General features: G+C 38.9%; 1 protein-coding gene across 1 annotated transcript in view; it reads left to right on the plus strand.

Moving 5' to 3' along the window:
• Nucleotides 1–651: 651 nt before the first annotated feature.
• Nucleotides 652–19,509, plus strand: part of MTMR2 (myotubularin related protein 2) — a 149,555-nt gene continuing 130,697 nt past the window's right edge. The window contains exon 1 of the mRNA XM_006887358.1: nucleotides 652–755. Coding sequence (XP_006887420.1) covers nucleotides 676–755 — 80 coding nt within the window. The 5' untranslated portion in view covers nucleotides 652–675. The remainder of the gene's footprint in view (nucleotides 756–19,509) is intronic.

Here is a 19,509-nt window from a genome sequence, read left to right on the forward strand (position 1 = left end):
CAGTATTTTCAACCCCTATCTGGTGATCCTTTAACCCTCTTATTTCCCACATCCTCACACTTCTTAATGTGTACCATTGAGTCGAAACCGACCCATAGCTGACCCTCCGGCGGGTTTTCATAGGCACTTAATCACAGAGGAGGAGACTGCCCATCCTTCTTCCTCGGAGTAGCTGGTGGATTCGAACCATAAGTCTTTGGATTGCAGCGCGGCGTCTTGGCACTAGGCCACCAGCACCCCCTTCCTCATCCTTAAGTCCCCTGGCTCTCCCGTCTGTGCCCTATCACTCTCCAGGCCATCCCGTTTTCCTTAATGCTCTCCATAGTGATACTTCAGTCATCCCCGCGTGCAAAATCTTTGTGTTGATCGTGTCTCTCGGTCAGCTGACACCCTCTCACCCAGGCGCTGCCCTCGGCGGCCCCGCCCGAGCCCCGAGGCTGCGCAGCGTGAGGAGCAGTGGCTGAGGCCCGGCGTCCGAGGGTCCCCGGGCCCGCCCGCTCCGCGCAGCCCCAGGGCGCGGTGCAGTGTGGGGGAACATGGCCGCTTCCGGTCTTCCTCCCGGGCCGGCTCTCGCCTGACAGCGGCCCCGGCTCGGCGCACTCCGCCCTCCGCTCCCCCCGCTCGGCCCGCCGCTGAGGGCGCTGCAGCCTCTCGCTCCTCCGCCCCCGCCGCACCATGGAGAAGAGCTCCAGCTGCGAGAGTCTGGGCTCCCAGCCGGCGGCGGCGCGGCCGCCCAGCGTGGACTCCCTGTCCAGGTAACCGGGACGCCGGGCCCCGCCCCGTTTCTCGATCCTGGGGGATGGAGAGGGGCCGGCGAGCGGCTCTGGGGCTCCCCGACTCGCAGATTCCGGCTCCTGGATGCTGCTCCGGAATTCTTTCCCTGGGACTTGGGAACCACTTCTTCCTCCCTCTCTGGGAAAAAGGAGGTTAAAACTCGCTGGTCCTCTAGCCGCCCCTCGGCCTTTCTTACTCCTGTCTAGTCTCTGCCCTCGTTGAGGTAGCCCAAGCCCATTCTTCTCTATGATCGCACATTTATTCTCAAATAATTTAAAAATAGCCCTTTCCCCGTCCCTTCTCTTGCCCCATTTCCTCCTCCCTGCATTTCTCACTCTTCAGCATTCTTTCTAATTCTTTTCTACAGTCCTTCCTTTCTTCTTTCATGTTTGGGGTTTTGCACGTCCCCTTTCTTCCCCCAATCTCTTCCTTGTCTCTTTGACGCTTTTTCTTTTGCATTTTAAAAAAAGTCAAGATTTTACTTAAATGTGTAAATAAAAATGATCTCTCTGCTTCTCTTTCTAAACCTTCCAACCGAAAATCAGTTTCTCAGGAATATGAACTGCTTTTAATTCCCAAGTGGTGGTTGTCATCCTTACAGGACTGTCGGTTCTCCAGGTTGTCATTTTCTTGTACCAAATGAGGTTTTTATTCTGAAGATTTGAGGAAAACTTTATGCAGTTGTGCAGAGGAATTGTGAATTAATATTTGACATATTTGAAGGGTGGGTTTATTCTCCTGTGGTTTTAAAATAATGACTTATAGTTGTATTAAGAATTAATTCTGAATGTTATACAGCTACAGTGAAATCAGGTTATTTTCCATTGGGAATTGTTTGATTGTTATTTGAAAGTTAGTAGATACCAAACTGTGGTGTGGAAAAACCAGCTTTTATTCCATCCTTGAATAAATTGAAGATTTCTTGATTCAATTTGGACTCTGTAAAAGATAGGTGATACTGACCTTTCTTCCCTTTTTGGTGCTTAATACTATCATAGGTAATCATCACTGATTGATCCATCACTTAAAAAATTCTGTCCTCTTTTTTGTTGTTGTTAAGTGAGTTCATAGCGACTCTGTGAATGAAAGCCCTCATCGTTTCTCTAAGTTCATAGAGTTTACGGAGGCAAGCTGTTTCAGAAGTTGAATGCCACTCCTGCTTCCAAGCCTATAATATTAGGGTACCCTGAGATATTAGGGGAATTCTCTTCTTAGGGTACCCTAATATCTTCTCAGTTTATAAACTACATGAGGGTGAAGATCCTGTCTAATCATCTTAAGCAGTACATAGGTGCTCAATAAATTTGTCTCGATTAAGTGCTCCAGGAGAAAAGAATTTATGTTTACTTGTGAACATTATACATTTTCTTTCATGATTTTTTTAAAGCTCATTTTAAAAATTATTTCTTACAATGAAGTTTAGAAAGTCTGTCCTGGAGAGGATGAAGCCAGGCTGCTTCTTGGAGGCAAGGATTTTGAAGCTCTATCTGACATACTTTGGGTATGTTGCAAGGGAGCGACCAGTCCTTGGAGAGGGACATCATACTTGGGAGGGTGGAAAGACAGTGCAAGAGAGGAAGACCCTGGATGAGATGGATTGACTCAATGACTGGGGTATTGGGGATAGGTGTGTCAGAGACAATGAGGTTGACTCAGGATAGAGCAGGTTCATAGCTGTTATATATAGGGTCCTTGTGAGTCGAGTCCACTCAGCAGCGTACCACAAAACAACAGCAACAACAACAAAACAAGAAGTTTAGAAATCCAAGAATTGGACATGCTCAATTGTGAAATTGTTCATTCAGAAAACAGATCGGAACATTAGATTGTAATGAGAATGTTAAAAATAACAACTGTGATTCAGAGAAGATGAAGAAAGCAAACGAGAGAAATAGTGATCTCATCCAAGTGTGAGCATTTAAGTTCATACCAAGCAGCCTGGTATGTTAGAAGGAATATTCTAAGTACTCAGTCGGCAGCAGTCACTGGTTCAGCTACCTTATGAGGCCTGTATCACTTGAATTTTCTATTTCACAACTTTCTTATCATTTAAAATAAAGGAGTTTGTCTGGGAAAATCTCTATCTTAATGATAATACTTGGTGACATATGTGAGTTCATATCAGGTACTGAGTTACTCCCTTTACAAATAACCTTTGTTACGTATTTTTGAAATCACAGTCAGTGTTATCTATTATTCTTACATACTAATCGGCTATGCATTTTGACTTATTTCCTAGTGGAAGAGAGAGTCAGCAACTTTAGTTAGATGCTTGTACTGTTTTTAGTTTTCTGAAAAATGTTAATTGACATATGAATTTGAAATAATTTTGATTATCATAGGTTATTCTCATCCTCTCTGGATAAAAATATAAATATGACTCCTCTGGAAGGTAGAAAATTCACTGAATTTCTCCTGTATAGAAGTCATTCTACTAAATTCCTTTGTATCTTGAAATAATCAACATATCTGTTTGTGGCACCCTCATCAACAGTATAGAATAGCTGCATTGCATATTAATGAAAACCTTAAATTTAAATTTAACATGGACTAAAACTAAGTCACAAGAGACTGATAAACAGGATGGAGAGCTAGTGTTTCTAATAGCTGTGCCTGTTAGATAGTGTAAGTGTATACTTTTGTTACCTTATGACAAGGGCCAGATATTTGGATAGCCTATTGCAGAAATACCATCATTAAACATAGCTTATTAGGTGTTTCACTATTGAATTGCTTTGTGGATTTATTGAAATACTTCTTTCAGTGTAATAGTCAATACTGTTTAATATGTTACAGAATAGGCTTTATATAATACTGGTATGTACCATTGAATTGGAATCGACCCATAGCTGACCCTTCAGTGGGTTATCAGAGGTAGTAAATTGCATGAGAGGAGATTGTCCATTTTTGTCCCACAGACCAACTGGTGAATGCAAATCTCATGTGTTTGTAATTGCAGTTCATGTCCTTACTACTCTGCGACCAGCGCTCCCTAAAGGACAGGAGTAGAACTACCTTAGAGTTAGCAAGGCTGTAAATCTTAATGGAAGCGGACGGTCATTTCTTTAGGGAGCAGCTGGTAGGTTGAACTTTAAACCATTTGGTTGACAGTTGAGCATTTAACCACTGTTCTCATCGGCAATCGGTCCAGCTCAGTTTCCTTCAAGTGCTTTTTTTATTAGATAACTGGATTTTAACTTATGTTTAGTGTGTTTCTCTGTAAGATGTTATAGGTCCCTTTGGGAAATAGGAAATAATAGAAATCTGAAAAAGAATGTACTAACCCACCTGGTTACATGTTACTTTTTAAACTGATATTCTCCCTTATTGAAGATATAAAAAAGGTGGTTGTAGAATACATATTTCACGCTTGATAGGTCTGTAGTCATTTCAGAGTTACTGTTGGACTTTTCTTCAGTGAAGAGCAATTTCATTCTTTATATGGTATCCAATCAGCAGTTTCCTAATCAACTATTTCATCTTGTATCCTTATAAAAAGTAGTTCTGTTTAATCAATCCTGCTTGGTATCGATGTACTTCATTGTACTGTTCAGCAACTCTTGTATATCCTGATAGTATCATACATACATGTTCCTACAGAGGAGAGTTGTGAAAAAATTCTCTTCACTACACTGATAATCTGATTATATTCTGTGCCTTAGATCGGTCTTGCTCTGGTTCTTGATGTGTTATTTATGTAGGATATGGCCAAAATAATACTGTAATATTATAAGCTATACCACAAGTCATTACTATTCTCCTTCCTTAGTCTAGTTTTTCTTTTTTTGAGTTTGTACATTACTACAAAATATATTACCTAGAAGACTAAGGTATGCAAGATTCAAGCCATATTTTCAGTTATTTCCTATACACCTGAAAGGTGGACAATGTATAGGAAAGAACAGAAGAATCATTACCTTTGAATTATAGTTATGGAGGAGAGAGCTGAATTCCTCATTAAATGCCAAAAGAATGAACAAGTCTGTCTTGAAGGAAGTGCAACTAAGATGTTCTTTAGAAGTAAGGATGGTGAAACTTTCTCCCACAGACTTTAGCTATGTTTTCGGAAGCAGCTAGTCCTTGATGAGAGACATTATGCTGAGAAATGTGGAGGGTAAGAGGGAAAGCGGAAGTCCTTCAAGAAGATGGATGGTGCAGTGACTGTAAAAGTGGGTTGAGCACATTGAGAAGAAAGTGAGGATGACATGGGAAAGGACAGGGTTTTGATCTGGTATTCATTGGATTTATTTTTTCCCACTTAATTTTTTTTTTTTTTTACGTTGCTTGTTTGCATAAAAGGCCTGTTGCCTGAATAAATTTGATTGCTCATTTTTGGCTATGCAAAATGAAAGAAGAAAATAACCTATAATCTTTTCAGTTCCTTTCTATGCATCAGAAAGCTGGACATTGATAGTGTATGACAGTAGAACAATTGATACCTTTGAGTGAAGGTGTTGGAGAAGAGGGCTGAATAGCCCATTGACAGCCAAAAGAACAAACAAACATGTTTGGAGAAAGTGCAGCATGCCCCTTAGAGAGAAGGCTGATGAAACTCCATCTTCCTTTGGGTATGTTGCTAGGAGGAACCAGTCCTTGGAGAAGAATATCTTGCTTGGGAAGGTACAGAGTCAATCAAAGAGAGGAAGACCCTCATGGGGTAGATTAACACAGGGACTGCTGCAGTGAGCTGGAGTAGCAGGGATGGTGAGGATGGTGCAGGACAGGGCAGGGTTCAGGGCTGCTGTTCATAGGGTCGCTATGAGTTGTGGTTGATTTGATGATCCCCAGTATTACCACCAATAGGTGATCAGTGAATATTTGGATTAAGAAATATTGACACTATTCACTACTGATATTATTTATTGTTTTTACTCAAAGATGAAAAGGTTTTTTTCTGTTCATTTTGGCTTGACCAGTAACACCTTCAGGTTCAAACTAGTTATTCCCACATGAAGCCTCTTGAATCACAGGCAGTTTCACGGCCTTAATTTTTTTTTTCTGTTCCCACTTCTTTATATCTTGAGGACATATTTGTGTCCCCTTCTCACCTGTGTTCTGACTTGTACTTTTCTCTGGCTTCGTACTTATCTAATTTATTTAGTCAGTGATTTTATTTAATCTGTATTTTTTTTAATCTTTCACATACCATCATATTCTAGTTATTTTAGGCAATTTGCATTTGTTTTAAAAGAAAAGGCAAATGTAAAATAGTTCATCATTTGATTTCTAGTCTAAAAATGTTGTGGATTGCTGTCAAGTTAAGCATGACTCATAGCGACCCTGTGTACAAAAAGGCCTGAAGCCTTTCTATAACTATAATTTATCAAAGTTCATAGAGTTTCCAGAGGTAATATTGTTTAGGAAGTGGATGCCACTCCTGCCTCCAAAAGTCTAAAAATAGATTATCATTAATGAAGATCCTATAATTATCTTTAACGTCCATAAAAATACTAACAGTTAGATACATATGCTATATTTAGGTAATGATGTGATTTATGTGTGCTGTTGAGTCGGAACTGACTCATAGCTGACCCTCTAGCAGGTTTTCAGAGGCTGTAAATCACACAGGAGGAGATTGTCCATGTTTCTCCCACAGAGCAGCTAGTGGATTTGAACTATATGACTTTGAGATTGCAGCACAGCTTCGTAGCACTCGGCCACCAGAGTTCCCTGTTTAGGTAAAGTATTCCCTAATATTGTTCCATTTTAAAATTGCATGTATTCCTTAAGTGATGCTCTTGTGTTGTCGTCAGTAGGGGGTTGCACTGTTAACCCACTGACTGAGGCTGTGTGTCAATTCAGATGGACCTGTGGCTCTTCACGAGGAAGGTGGGCAGTTCCCCACTGTGTGATTTACAGTTTTGAGAACCCTGCTGAAGGGTCACCTGTGAGTTCTAGCTTTGTGACAGTGAGTTTGAAGAAGGTTTTTGTTTTTGTTTTTTTAAATTTTTTGAAAGCATAATTTGAAAATAGAAAATCCTGGATTTCTGATTCCATGAATTTTTTTATATTATATTATATCCTAAAGATATAGAATAATTTTCAAGAGTATACACATTTTATTGCAGTCTTGTTTTTAAGCCCTTGTTTTAAGTCCTTGTTTTTAACCTTAAGGTCAGTGTGGGTTAATATGTTGGTAGAATATTAGGGTTTGGGTTGTTTTTCCACTAGTGGTGATGGATTTGTGTTCAGCCACATCTTCTCGCCCATTCCCTTTGTAATTCTTGGCATATTTTATGAGTCAATAAGCCAGGGTTAGTGGTATCTATAGCTATGGAACAAGATGAAGCTAACAGATTGGACCTTTTACCTTACTCTTATAGTATAATGTGTCTGACATTATATTATTAAATTAAAAGTTGGATAATCTTGGTTTCAGTGATTCCAGAACCCTAAAAGAATGTTAAACATCCAGTAACTTGTGGGTGTTATGATCCTGGATGCTATGCCACTGTGTTTCAAATACCAGAAGAGTCACCCATTGCCGACAGGTTTCAGCAGAGCTCCCAGATTAAGACAGACTGGGATTGGCCATCTTCCACTACCAAAATAACAGGTCTATGAATAATAGAGAAATGTAGTATTAGAGGTGGATCCCAGATCAGAAGTCATTCAGGATGAGAAACAGCTACAGGTATCTTTTAATAATTGGAATGTAGAATGTGTGAAGTATGAATGTAGGAAAACTGGAAGTTGCCCCAAAATGAAGTGGAATGCTTACAGATCAATATTCTAGGTATCCTAGGTGAGCTGAAATGGACTGACATTGGCCTGACTGAAAACTTGTGATCAGACAATCATATGACTGATACCAGAAATGAAAAACCTGAGAAGAATGATGTTGTATTCCTAGTGAAAATGACAATTTCAAGACCATTCCTGAAGTACAAAGTTGTGAGTTATAGGATATTATCCATATACATACAAGGAAGGCCTGTTTATACATTTATTATTGAAATATATGCATCAACAACTAAAGGCAAAGAGGAGGAAACTGAGGCTTTCTTCCAACTTTTAAAGTCTGAAATTGATCAGACATAGCAACCAAGAGCCATTAATAATTATTAGTTACTGGAATGCAAAGTTGGAAACAGTGAGGAAGGAACAGTAATTAGAAAGCATATTCTTGGTGATAGAAATGAGGCTGGAGAATAAATGAGTGACTTTTCTATGTTCAGTGATTTCTTCATTGCAAATATCTTTTTAAAAAAATACAAAAGACAACTTTATACATGAATATCACCTAATGTACTACTTAGGAATCAGATTGATTACCTCTGTGGAAAGAATCATTGGAGAAGTTCAATATCAGCAGTCAGAAACAGGCTAGGTGCTGACTGTGGAACAGACCATCAATTTACTCATGTGCAAATTAAGATTGGAGCCGAGTTCAGAAAATGAAAACAAGTCCATAAGAACTAAATAAAAGATGACCTTGAGTCTATCCCATTGAACATAAAAATCATCTGCAGAATAAGTTTGAAGCATAGAACACTAATAATCAAGGGCCATGAGTTATGGATGACACCAAATATATTATTTTTTAAGAGAACAGAAGGTCTTTAAAGACAGAAGAGGAGGAAAAACCAAAATGGATGTCAGAAGAGACTCTCAATTGTACTGGAGGGTCAAGAAACCAAAACAAAGGGAAGAAATGACAAAGTCAAAGATATTAACTGAAAGTTTCAAAGGGCTGATCAAGAAGACGAAGCAAAATATTATAATGGAATGTGCAAAGAGTTGGTGTTGGGGAAAAAGAGAAAAATTTCCTCAGATTTCTAAAGTTGAAAAAACTGAAAAACAATTACAAGCCATAAGTTGCAACAGTGAGAGATACTATGGCAAAATCTGGAATGATCCAGGAAAGCAGCAAGAGAAGATGGAAAGAGTACACAAAGTCACTTTACCAAAAAAAATTCCTTGACACAGAAGAATTTCAAGAAGTACCGTATGAAGAAGAACCAGTGATAATGAAGAAGTTCAAACTGCACTGAAGGCACTGACAAAAATAAGGCCTCAGGAATATTGACATATTTCAGATAATAAATGCAGCCCTGGATGTGTTCACCAGTCTGTGCCAGGAAATCTGGAGGACAGTTGGTTGGCTAGCTCACTGGAAGATACCCATATTTGTTCCAATTCCTAAGAAGGATTTCAGTATGTGGAAATTATTATGCAGTATCATTATGCAAGCAAAATATTGCTGAAGATTATCCAAAAAATGGCTATGACAGTGCATTAAGAGAAAAGTACCAGAAGTTCAAGCTGGATTTAAAAGAGACTATGGCACTAGGGATATCATTGCTGATTTCAGATGGATGCTGGCTGGAAGCAGAGAATACCAAAAGAATGTCTATAAGAGTATGGCTAATGCTGAGAAGAACGGATTACCAGAAGACTTTATTGTGCTCATATGAAACCTAGACCCAAAAGCTGTTGTCTGCACAGAACAAGGGAACACTGCATTGTTTAAGATCAGGAAAGGTGTGCGTCTGGGTTGTATCCTCTTACTATACCTATTTAATCCATGTGCTGAATAAATAATTCGAAAAGCTGAACTCTGTGAAGAAGAATGGCATCAGAATCAGAGGAAACCCTCATCAGCAACCTCCGTGGTGCAGATGACACGACCATGTTGGCTAAAAGTGAGGAGGATTTGAAGCACTTGCTGCCAAAACTCAAAGATTAAAACCTTCAATACGGATTGTAGCTCAACATCAAGAAGACAGAAATCCTCACCAGTGGACTGCTAGGCAACATCATGATAGATAGAGAAAAGATTGAAATTGTCAATGATTTAATCTTATTTGGACCCACAATCAACACTGTTAGTGCCAGCAGCTAGGAGATCAGGAGACATTACATTGTACAAGTTTGCTGTCAGGGACCTCTCCAAAGTACTGTTAATTTGAAGACTAAGGTGTGCCTGAATCAGGCCATGGTCTTTTCAGTCACTTACTATACCTCTGAAAGCTGACCATTTAGTAAGAATGACAGAGGAGAATTGATGTCATTGAGGTGTTGGAGAAGAATACTGAATATTCCCTGGATCCCCAAAAGAAAAAAACAGATATGTCTTGGAGAAAGTGTAACTAGAGTGCTTATTTGAAACAGGGATGGCATAACTCATCTCATATAATTTGGGAATGTTGCTAGGAGATGCTGTTCCTTTTAAAGGGACATCATATTTGGAAAGATAGCAGATCAACAAAAGAGGGAAAGACTCGCAACGAGATGATTTGACAGTGACTGCAGCAGTGGACTCAAGTGTGTCAGAGATAATGATGGCACAGGATAAGACAGTGTTCAAGACTGTTATTCATAGGGGCGCTGTGAGCCATACTCAGTCCGACCACACCAGCTACACAATAGCACATCACTAGACAAGATGGGGTTGATATTGTGAACCACTTCTAGTTCTCAGAAGTCATCATTATTAGCTCATTTTTTCAGAAATTATATTTGAAGCTGTTGACTACTAGTAAAAGATATCCGAGTTAATACTGAAGCAAAGATGGAATTTTAAATGATTTTTCTGCTTTCTTATGCTGTCGTCAAATGTAGATAAGTGGCTCTTACAATTCCCAACTAACAGCATCAGCATTCCTTAGAAACATGTTAGAAATGAATTACTGAGCCCTACTTCAGACTTAACTGAAGAAACATTTTTGAGAGTATGGTCCTACAGCTTATGCGTTAGCAGACCTTACATGTGATCTTGATGCATGCTAAATTTTGAGAACCACCACCTTAAGTCTTTTGCTGGTTGGTGCCTAGTAACTCCCATTTCCTGAACAACATTGACAACATTACCTGAAATGGACTAAATTGAAGTCTGTTGACATTAGAGCTGTAGTTTTGTAAAATTATTGCCTGAGGTAGTGGAAGAGAAATCATCTTTTATGGGTTTATTGTATCTAATATTTAGGAGATTTCCTGAGATCTTTTCTTTCCCAACCCCGAGCATCACTAACCAAGAATACCTGTCTTGGGCTTTTTCTTGATAGTGGAACCTTGGTGAGCTACATGAGTCGCAACAGGCATTTAGAAAAAGTATTTTAAAAAGTAATTCCTGAAGACCATCATCACCTGACACAGGAAAGCTTAGATTATGCTCAAAGGAAGGAAATAACCTGGATGCAGATGTCCAGAAGCAGTGAAGTTTGTTTTGGCAAGCTGCCAGTTTAACGCTATTGTGTTTGAAATCACCAGAGCCAAAGGTTACTTGTGACTCAGGATTTGACCAGTGGAAATCCTCCACATTTTAGTGTGAAGTATTAACCCTTAAAAAGAAATTAGTTTTGAATCGCACTTGCTATTTTTGTGTTGTCTATAAATTCAGTTAGCAGCTAGGATTAGACATTAGAGAGACAATAGGCAAGAACAGGAACCCTGCCTGCCCACACAGGCTCCTAGTGACCCTCCTTCAGGTTTCCTAGGCTGTAAATCTTCATGGGAGGAGGCTGATTACCTCTTTATCCTGACTGGACTCAGCCTTCACTATGACACCAAAGTGATTGAATAGGGGGAGGATTTTAGAAACTTCCTTTCTACAAAAAAATCCGATTGAAAACATCTGTTGCAAAAATATTGACACAAGTTGTTGAAACAAAAGAGGCTATGGAGAAGGGACCCTCTTAATGAAATAAACCTCCATTTTCATTTCTGTAGCTTTATTACATATAGTTCTGTTATTCCTTCTAATATGTTTCTGTCTACGTACCAATATTTCCTTTCCTATAAAACACTTAGGAACAAGCTTTATAATTCTTCCCCAGCTCAAGTATGTAGGATTCATGGATTGTAAGTGCTAATTAGTTCTTGGTTTTTCAAATGTTCTTTTGAGAATATTTGACATGATTGGTTCTTAGATTTTTTTAAGATACTTTTTAGTCTAGACTAAATAAGGACAAATACTTTGTTTAAAGATAACAGAAACTAACTTTGAGAATAGATTCATTTATTTAAAATTCTGATGTTTGGAAAATATTTTTCAAGTTAAGGTTTAATGGTGTTCTGGTGGCCTAGTGGCAAGAAGTTGCACTGTAGTCCCGAAGCCATGTGGTTCGAATCTACCAGATGCTCCAGATGCTCTGCTGGAGAAGGAGGGGCAATATCCTCCTGTTCCGGTTGGATCCAATTTGACAGTACACACAAGAAAAAGAAAATAAATAAAGGTTTTGTGTTTAGTATAGTGTATAACAACAACAAAATAAAACTAAAATTGACTTAAAACAACAGAAAAAAATGTTTTTTCCTTCTCTCCTGAAAGTCCCAAGATAAAAAGTATGTACAGGTCTGGTGTGATAGATCTGAAGTGTCAAAGATAGAAGCTTTATCACTTACAGTTTTCCATTCCCAAAGTCACCTCCTAAACCAGAATTATTATTGAAGCTTGCTCTACTTGTTGTTAGATGCCATCAAGTCCATTATGACTCATAGAGACCCTGTGAACAAAAGATCTGAATCCTGTTCTATCCTGCACCATCCTCACACTTCCTGACTCACAAGAGCTCATTGCAGCAGCCATCATGTCAGTTCACCTGGTTGAGGGTCTTCTTCTTCCTCACCAACCCTCCACCCTCCCCAACATCATGTCCTTCTCCAAGGAATAGCAACACGTCCAAAGTAGTTGAGGTGGAGCCTCAAAATTCTTGCCCCCAAAGAGCACCCCAGCTGCACCCTCTCCAAGACCTATCTGTTTGTTCTCTTGCCTGTCCACGGGATGAACCAGAATTACCATTGAAGCTCTGTTGTTGTTGTTCTTATGTGCCGTTTAGTCGCTTGTGACTCATAGCGACCCTATGTACAACAGCCCTAAACTCTACTCTGTCCTGTACCAGTTGCACTGTCTCTGACATTCCCATTTCGATTATCCCAGTCACTGAATCAGTTCACCTCATAGAGGGCCTTCCCCTCCTGTGCTGTCCCTCCACCCTCCCAAGCATGATGTCCCTCTCCAAAGACCAGTCTCTCCTTACAACATGTCCAAAGTATGTCAGACGGAGCCTCAGAATCTTTGCCTCCAATGAGTTACCTGGTTTAACCCTTTCCAGGATGAATCTGTTTGTTTTCCTAGCAGTCTCTTGTACCCTCAATACTCTTCTCCAGCACCACAGCTCAAAGGCATCAATTCTCCTTCTATCCTCCTTAGTCACTGTGCAACTCTCTGATGTGTAACAAGTAATTGCGAAGACCACGGTCTGTATCAGATGCATCTTAGTCTCCAGAGAGACACCATTGCTCTTCAGTACTTTGGAGAGATCCCTAATAGCAGACTTTCCCATGGCAATGCACCTTTTCATTTCCTGGCTACTGGTACTAAGAGTGTTGACTGTGGAGCCAAGTAAACTAAAGCTGTGAACAATCTCAATCTCTTCACCATCGATCCTCATACTGCCAGTTGGTCCAGTGGTGAGAATCTTTGTCTTCTTGACATTGAGCCTCAATCCGTATTGGAAGCTGCAGTCCTTGAACCTCTGCAGCAAACATTTCGGGTCCTCCTCAGTTTCAGCAAGCAGGGTTGTGTCATTTGCATAACGCAGATTGTTGATAGATCTTCCACCAATCTTGACCCCACATTTCTCCTCATAGAGCCCAGCCTCCCGGATAATCTGTTCTGCATACAGGTTGAAAAAGTATGGAGACAGGACACATCCTTGGCGTACGCCCTTCCTGATTTTGAACCATGCAGTGTTTCCTTGCTCTGTTCTGAGGACTGCCTCTTGGTCCAAGTATAGGTTTCTTATTAGCACTATCAAGTGTTCTAGGATCTAGTGCATCTATATTCCAATCAAAAGGAAGGAGGAAGAGTCACCTGTGCTTTTTTTTTTGTTTTTAGTTTGCACATGGTCTCCTGGTTTTATTTGACTACACTGGTGGCCAGGATATTTGTTGTTTCTTCTATGTAAGAACTTGTGCTGCACTCAAAATTTGGCATTCTGTCAATAAGGAATAAAGAGAAAATGGATATTGAAGACAATCAGCCACTTCACCTTTAGTTTACAAATTTCTTACTAAAATCTGCAACTTTGCTTATATTGGAGTACACTTTTTATTTGCAGATCAAATAAACAAAATAAAAAGCATGCTGAAAGAAACAGTAAACTAAAATGAAAAGAGAGTTGTATCTTGTTGTATTCTAAACTAGGAGCCATGGTGGCAGTTGTCAGAGCCCTTGAATATTAAGCAAAAGGTAAGCAGTTTGAGGCCACCAGCTGTTCTGCAAGAGAAGTAGCAGTCCGCTTCTGTAAAGGTTTAAACCAGTAGAAACCCGATGGGGCAGTGCATCTCTGTCCTACAGGGTACTGTGAGCTGGAATCAGCTAGAGGCAGTGGGGTTGGTTGGCTCTAACTTCTGAATTTTGTTAATCTTCTACTTTTTTTGTGTATAATATTCAGCCAAATTTTTATAAACCTACCTTGAGACCATAAAAGGAAATTGATATTATTTAATAATACTATATCCGTAAGTAAAGGATAAACAGAAGCAGTTAAGAATGATCAGTTATACTATTTCATTTTTTTTGTTTATTTGAAGAGTAAAAAATGGCATGTAAAGGTGGTGGAGGTTTACTGTGCCTACTCCTCTGCACATACAGAGTCCATTTTTAGGCCATAGATCCATGCATTTTATCTACCCCTAGAATACAACACCAGGTTTTACTTAGATATTTTCTAATGTTTCAGTGCTAAGGGTGATACTTCTTTAAAGGGAACAAAGGTGACAAGTTTTAAGCCATGCTACAACAACAGTGTATGAATCCTTCTGCTGCTGTTTTAGATTAGGTTTTATATCTTTGACCTGAAAGCTTCATAGGAAATTTTGAGAAACCAGGATTACATGCATTGCTTTGTCTTATGTTAAGTTACATTACATTAGCTAGTAATATTTTTAGCTATAGAATTTCAGACCTGTGGGGTTTGGCAGTGGATATAGAGGGTAGGTAAGCTGCTTCTGGATAATAATAATAGTAATAATAATAAAGTAGCATTTATTACATATGTACAATATGCATATTATGGTACTGTCCTTTAAATGCATTTTCTTCCTCAAATCCTCAGGACAATCTATAAAGCAGGCAGTGTTATTATCCCTATTTTACTGATGAGTAATCTGAAAATTCGAGAAAACAAGAAAGCAGTTGGCTGTTTAACTTCAAGTCTGTTTGCCATCAGAGTCTGTGCACTGGGAAGAATTGGTTATGCCTGAATTTCTGGCACTCCAAGTCATGACCACAGCTGGTAGTTAGAGGGCAGTCCTCCTCGGGCAGATAATTGGGTGGTAGTGACAAGGACAAGAATTTCTTTGACTGGCTGTTCTTCTGAGCAGGAGGATATGTTATACAATGCACTGGTGAGTCAGGGGTGTCCATATTTTGAAACATTTTCTCTTGCACTAAATGTTTTATTCTTTTGACAGAAGAGAGGATGATTTTTGTTCTTGCACTTATGATTTAAGAAGGCAGTAGTAGTATTTTCACTCAAAAGAATAGTTTTGCATTTTGATTATCAGGTAATTAATTTGTGAAACAAACACAAAACTTGATGCCAGCCCTCTTCCCCAGGCTTTAAAGAATAACTTGGAATAATTTAATACAGGATTCCTAAAATATCTGAATCCCCCTAAGTTCCTTTGTGTTTTTTACAGTTAATGTGTTAAGAGCCATTGGCATTTGAAGACCATCAGAAGTGAAGATAAAACATCTCAAAAATTATAATGTAAGTGAATGGGAAAAATGGAAAAAAAAGAGTGAATATTGCCAGTGTTATTTCTGGGATTACTACATTATCCCAAGTAAAATTTGTGCATATAACTAACTAGCGACTTCAAACTAGCCCCAATTCCAAGTCCTAGTTCTTAAAACCGTGTGTTCTCCATTACCTGGGGGAAAATGACTGAGTTTTATTTATCTGGTAATTTTACATTAGACTTCTTTCATTTCCTGGCACTGTTGTCATTGTTTCTCCTTTTCTTCCTAAATATTTAACAGTTTTGTTTGGGAAGAGGGCTTATATTGTTTTTAAAATTATATATGTGGATGCTGGAAGTTTTTGCTTCCCTACTGTGGGTGTACATTATCTATTTTACTCAGTTTTAACCTTACTGCCCTTTTTGTGTGTTTATTAGTCAGCTGTAACCAGTTAGCTAGCCAGCCTCCTTCTCCTCCTCCTTTATTCCCCACTCATCTTCACTCTTCCCTCTCTATTTCTTGAGTTCCCTTTTTCCCTCTGAGAATTTTTTTTTTTTTGCATCAGCTATGTTCTGTGAACTCTGTTAGATACATAATTCCCGAGATGTTGTTACGAAGACGTGATACATAATCTTTTTATACTGAAGGGACAGTAGACATCTCTGGGGTCATCATAGTTGGTGGTGCTGCTAACCCAAAGGTCACGTGACTCTAGCAGTTCAGATTCTCCAGCCGCTCAAAAGGGAGAAAGATGAGAGGTCTCCTCTCATTAAGAATTTACGGCTTTGGGAAGCTGATGGAGGATTGCTAAAGTCTGTATCAGCTTACCAGCAGTGAGGAGTTAATATTTCTCAAGGGTATGTAGGCTGCCTGTATTTTAGTGACTGTGCTGTTTCGTGAAATAAGTCCTCAACTATACAGTGTGACATGATAGGGAGGTGTATGTGTATAAATAAACACACATGCCTTTTCAAGACAGCAAAAACTGATTATTACTGTTAATCATTACTCACTTAGCTGTGGTACCAGGTAGTTCTGTGACCTTAGAGTTAGGAAACAAACACCACCCCTTTTGACCTGTACCTTTAATGTACCTTTGGGTAAGTAATTGGATTTCTCTAAGTCAGTTGTCTCATCTGCAAATTTTACAGAGGTGAACCTGAATCTAAAAGGCATCTGGATTGGTTCCAGTGGTTCTCAGACTTTAAAAGCAGATGCTGAGCCCTCACCCAGCGATTCACTTTCATCTTTTAATCTTCTGCATTCATTCTTCAGTTTGGGATGGTAGCATTTCTTTCTAAAAGGAAATGCAATTTCTGAGTATTATGCTTCAAGCTATAACATGATAACGTTTATATGACAGAGTTTCATACCATTTAGTATGACATATTTTTCAGCTAAACTAATATGAAAAGGAAGTTTTTCCCCTTATGAATTTCTGTAATTTTTAAGTAATGTGTTATCTGAGTTTGAATCAAGGCTTTGAACTGGTTCAGTTCAGTTCAAGCATGGCTGATGAAGCAACACTGGAAAGGACCTGAGTATTCTCCTAAATGTGAGTGAACTGGAATAGGAAAAATTTTGAGTTGAAATATGGCTAGAAACTTAAACTTTCTATTACAGCACAAAGAACGAGTGCATGTTTTAAAGAAAGCAGTTCTCTTCATCAACTGAGTCAAACACTGGTGCCTGAAACAGTGATGGTGGCTCACTGTGACGTCTTGTGTCTGTGTGATGCCCCACAGTCTTGGTAGTAAGCCAGAACTCCAAATCAGGTGCCCGTTTCCCCCGAGTTCCCCATTCCAGGGCTTTATAGTTTCCTGTTTGATGAGTGTTCTGGGCCACTTAGAGTTTTAAAATTGGAATCTGATCCAGTTTCATTTCACCAGCCATGACTGAGAGTTCGAATCATTCAAAGCCCTGGTTTGGCTCAGAGGTGGGAGAAGGATTCTGGAGAAGTTCCTGTGAGTGGCTGCTGAGGGTGTTGAGGTTTTTGCTGGGATGACAGTGCCTTTGACGTGCCCATCCTCACTTCATTCCTCAAAGTTTGACTCATTTTGCTTAGAATACTTTGAATTTTTTTTACCTGTTTTATATATATTTACATTGTCAGATCAGATAATCTTTAAAATAACAATGCTCTGAAGAACAAAAGAAAATAAAGACATTTATAAATTATTTTCTCTATGACCTGATTATTCAGACTTGCTGCTACACTATCAAAGAATATACAGTGTTTTTCAGCTTAGGAAATAATAATTGGTAGATCCAGAAATACAATAGTAGAAATTAAAACTACGTGGAGGACCACTTGCACTTTAGAATGCTGGGCTCTTTCAAAGTAAGCATCAGGATGTGCTAATGTGGAGACTGATTCAGAGCTCAGCTCTCCTTTGTTTTCCTGGAGAATATAAAATACAATCTCTTATTTCTGCAGATGCCTTGGTGATAAGATCACATATGCCATAATTTTTATCCTATAGATTTGTTAATCTGAAAAATTCAGGGTTCTGGCATTTCTGGCGTAGCATTTTATTAAAACTAAAAAGTAGTTACAAACTAGAAATTAATAGGTCTTTCAGAGTTGTTTTTCTAGTTTTGGGATCCTGCAGATATTCTGACAATAAGTCTTTTATGTCTCAAATGCCTTATACACACTGCGGGCCTTTTATTATTTTTTTTAACTAAAAATTGCAGCAGAATGACTAATAGAGCATGAACAGTGCTTATGACACTGTAGCCCATTGTGTCAGTATTGAGAGCAACATTTGCATTCATGGAAAAGCTTGTTCACAGTCCGAATATACACCACATTCTTAAATATTCTTGGGCAAACACACTCTATGGATATTCAGGACATTACTTAAAAGAAAGTACTTTTTAGGAAAGATCTATTCTTTCCATGGAGTATTGAGGAAAACTAAATTGGATATTGGAATGATGTGGTTTAAATAAGGCAAGTAATTTAGATGTTATTGTAATGACTGTGACTAGTAGAGACTAGAAATGAAAGAAATAAAAGCCCAAATTCTCTAGAGGCATTTGTTTACTTATATGTATGAAGACAAAGGTCTTGTTTTTAGGTTCCTAGGTTTTTTTGATTAGGTATGTGTAACTGCATCTTTAAGTTCTAAACACTTTTTCACTTTTGAAAGAAATATTGTTAGTAGATTTTGAAATATTAGATCAGGAGAAATAAGAATAGAAGTACATCTAATAAATATTGTTAGTAGATTTTGAAATATTAGATCAGGAGAAATAAGAATAGAAGTACATCTAATATTTGTAAGTGCCTGGATGTTATTTTCATGAGTGTGAAGTGTTCCAGGTGTTATGATGATTGGCAGTAAAGCAGTGACAACTCCCTAACAGTCCTGCAAAGTCTTAATGACTCAGCAAATCAGTGTGAACAAAGGGAGGGTGAGTGTTTTGCTAAAGGTTAAGTGGTGGTGGAGTTGGTTTTATGAAGCTGGTTTTTGAGCAGTCTCCTTGAATATGTTACCCATGGAGTGCATGTGTGTGCTTCTGTTTGACATTTCCTCCTCAAATAGCCCTAGTGGAATAGTCCATAGCTTATTGTGCTGCTGATCTGTAGGCTGTCTCTCTCTGATAGTTCAGATCCACCAGCAGCTCACTAGGGAGAAAGATAGGCAGTCTCTTCTTAAGATTTAGTCTTGGAAACCCGATGGAAGGTCGCTATGAGTGGCAGTGAATTTTGAGAATTCATCAGTTAACTAAAAATTTCCATTTTAGAGAAAGTTTGGATATTCTATTTTCTTGTTACAAATGAAGACATTTTATAGCACAGATATTAGTGAAAAACTAGTACTAAGTGGTTTTTTTGGTGTTAGTTTGATTAGCGCTTTCTTTTTAAGATGAAGCCTTTATTTTTGCTTTTGTCTTATCTTTCTGTCTAAAGGGGATGCTCTTGTAATTCCACAGTACTATTATAATAAGAGCAGCGGTGTCTCTCTGGAGACTAAGGTGCGCCTGATACAGGCCATGTTTTTTGCAATCACTTGTTATGCATCAGAGAGTTGGAC

This window comes from Elephantulus edwardii, unplaced genomic scaffold (assembly GCF_000299155.1).
Source record: "Elephantulus edwardii isolate Elephantulus edwardi_28Jun2011 unplaced genomic scaffold, EleEdw1.0 scaffold00056, whole genome shotgun sequence".
NCBI lineage: Eukaryota > Metazoa > Chordata > Mammalia > Macroscelidea > Macroscelididae > Elephantulus > Elephantulus edwardii.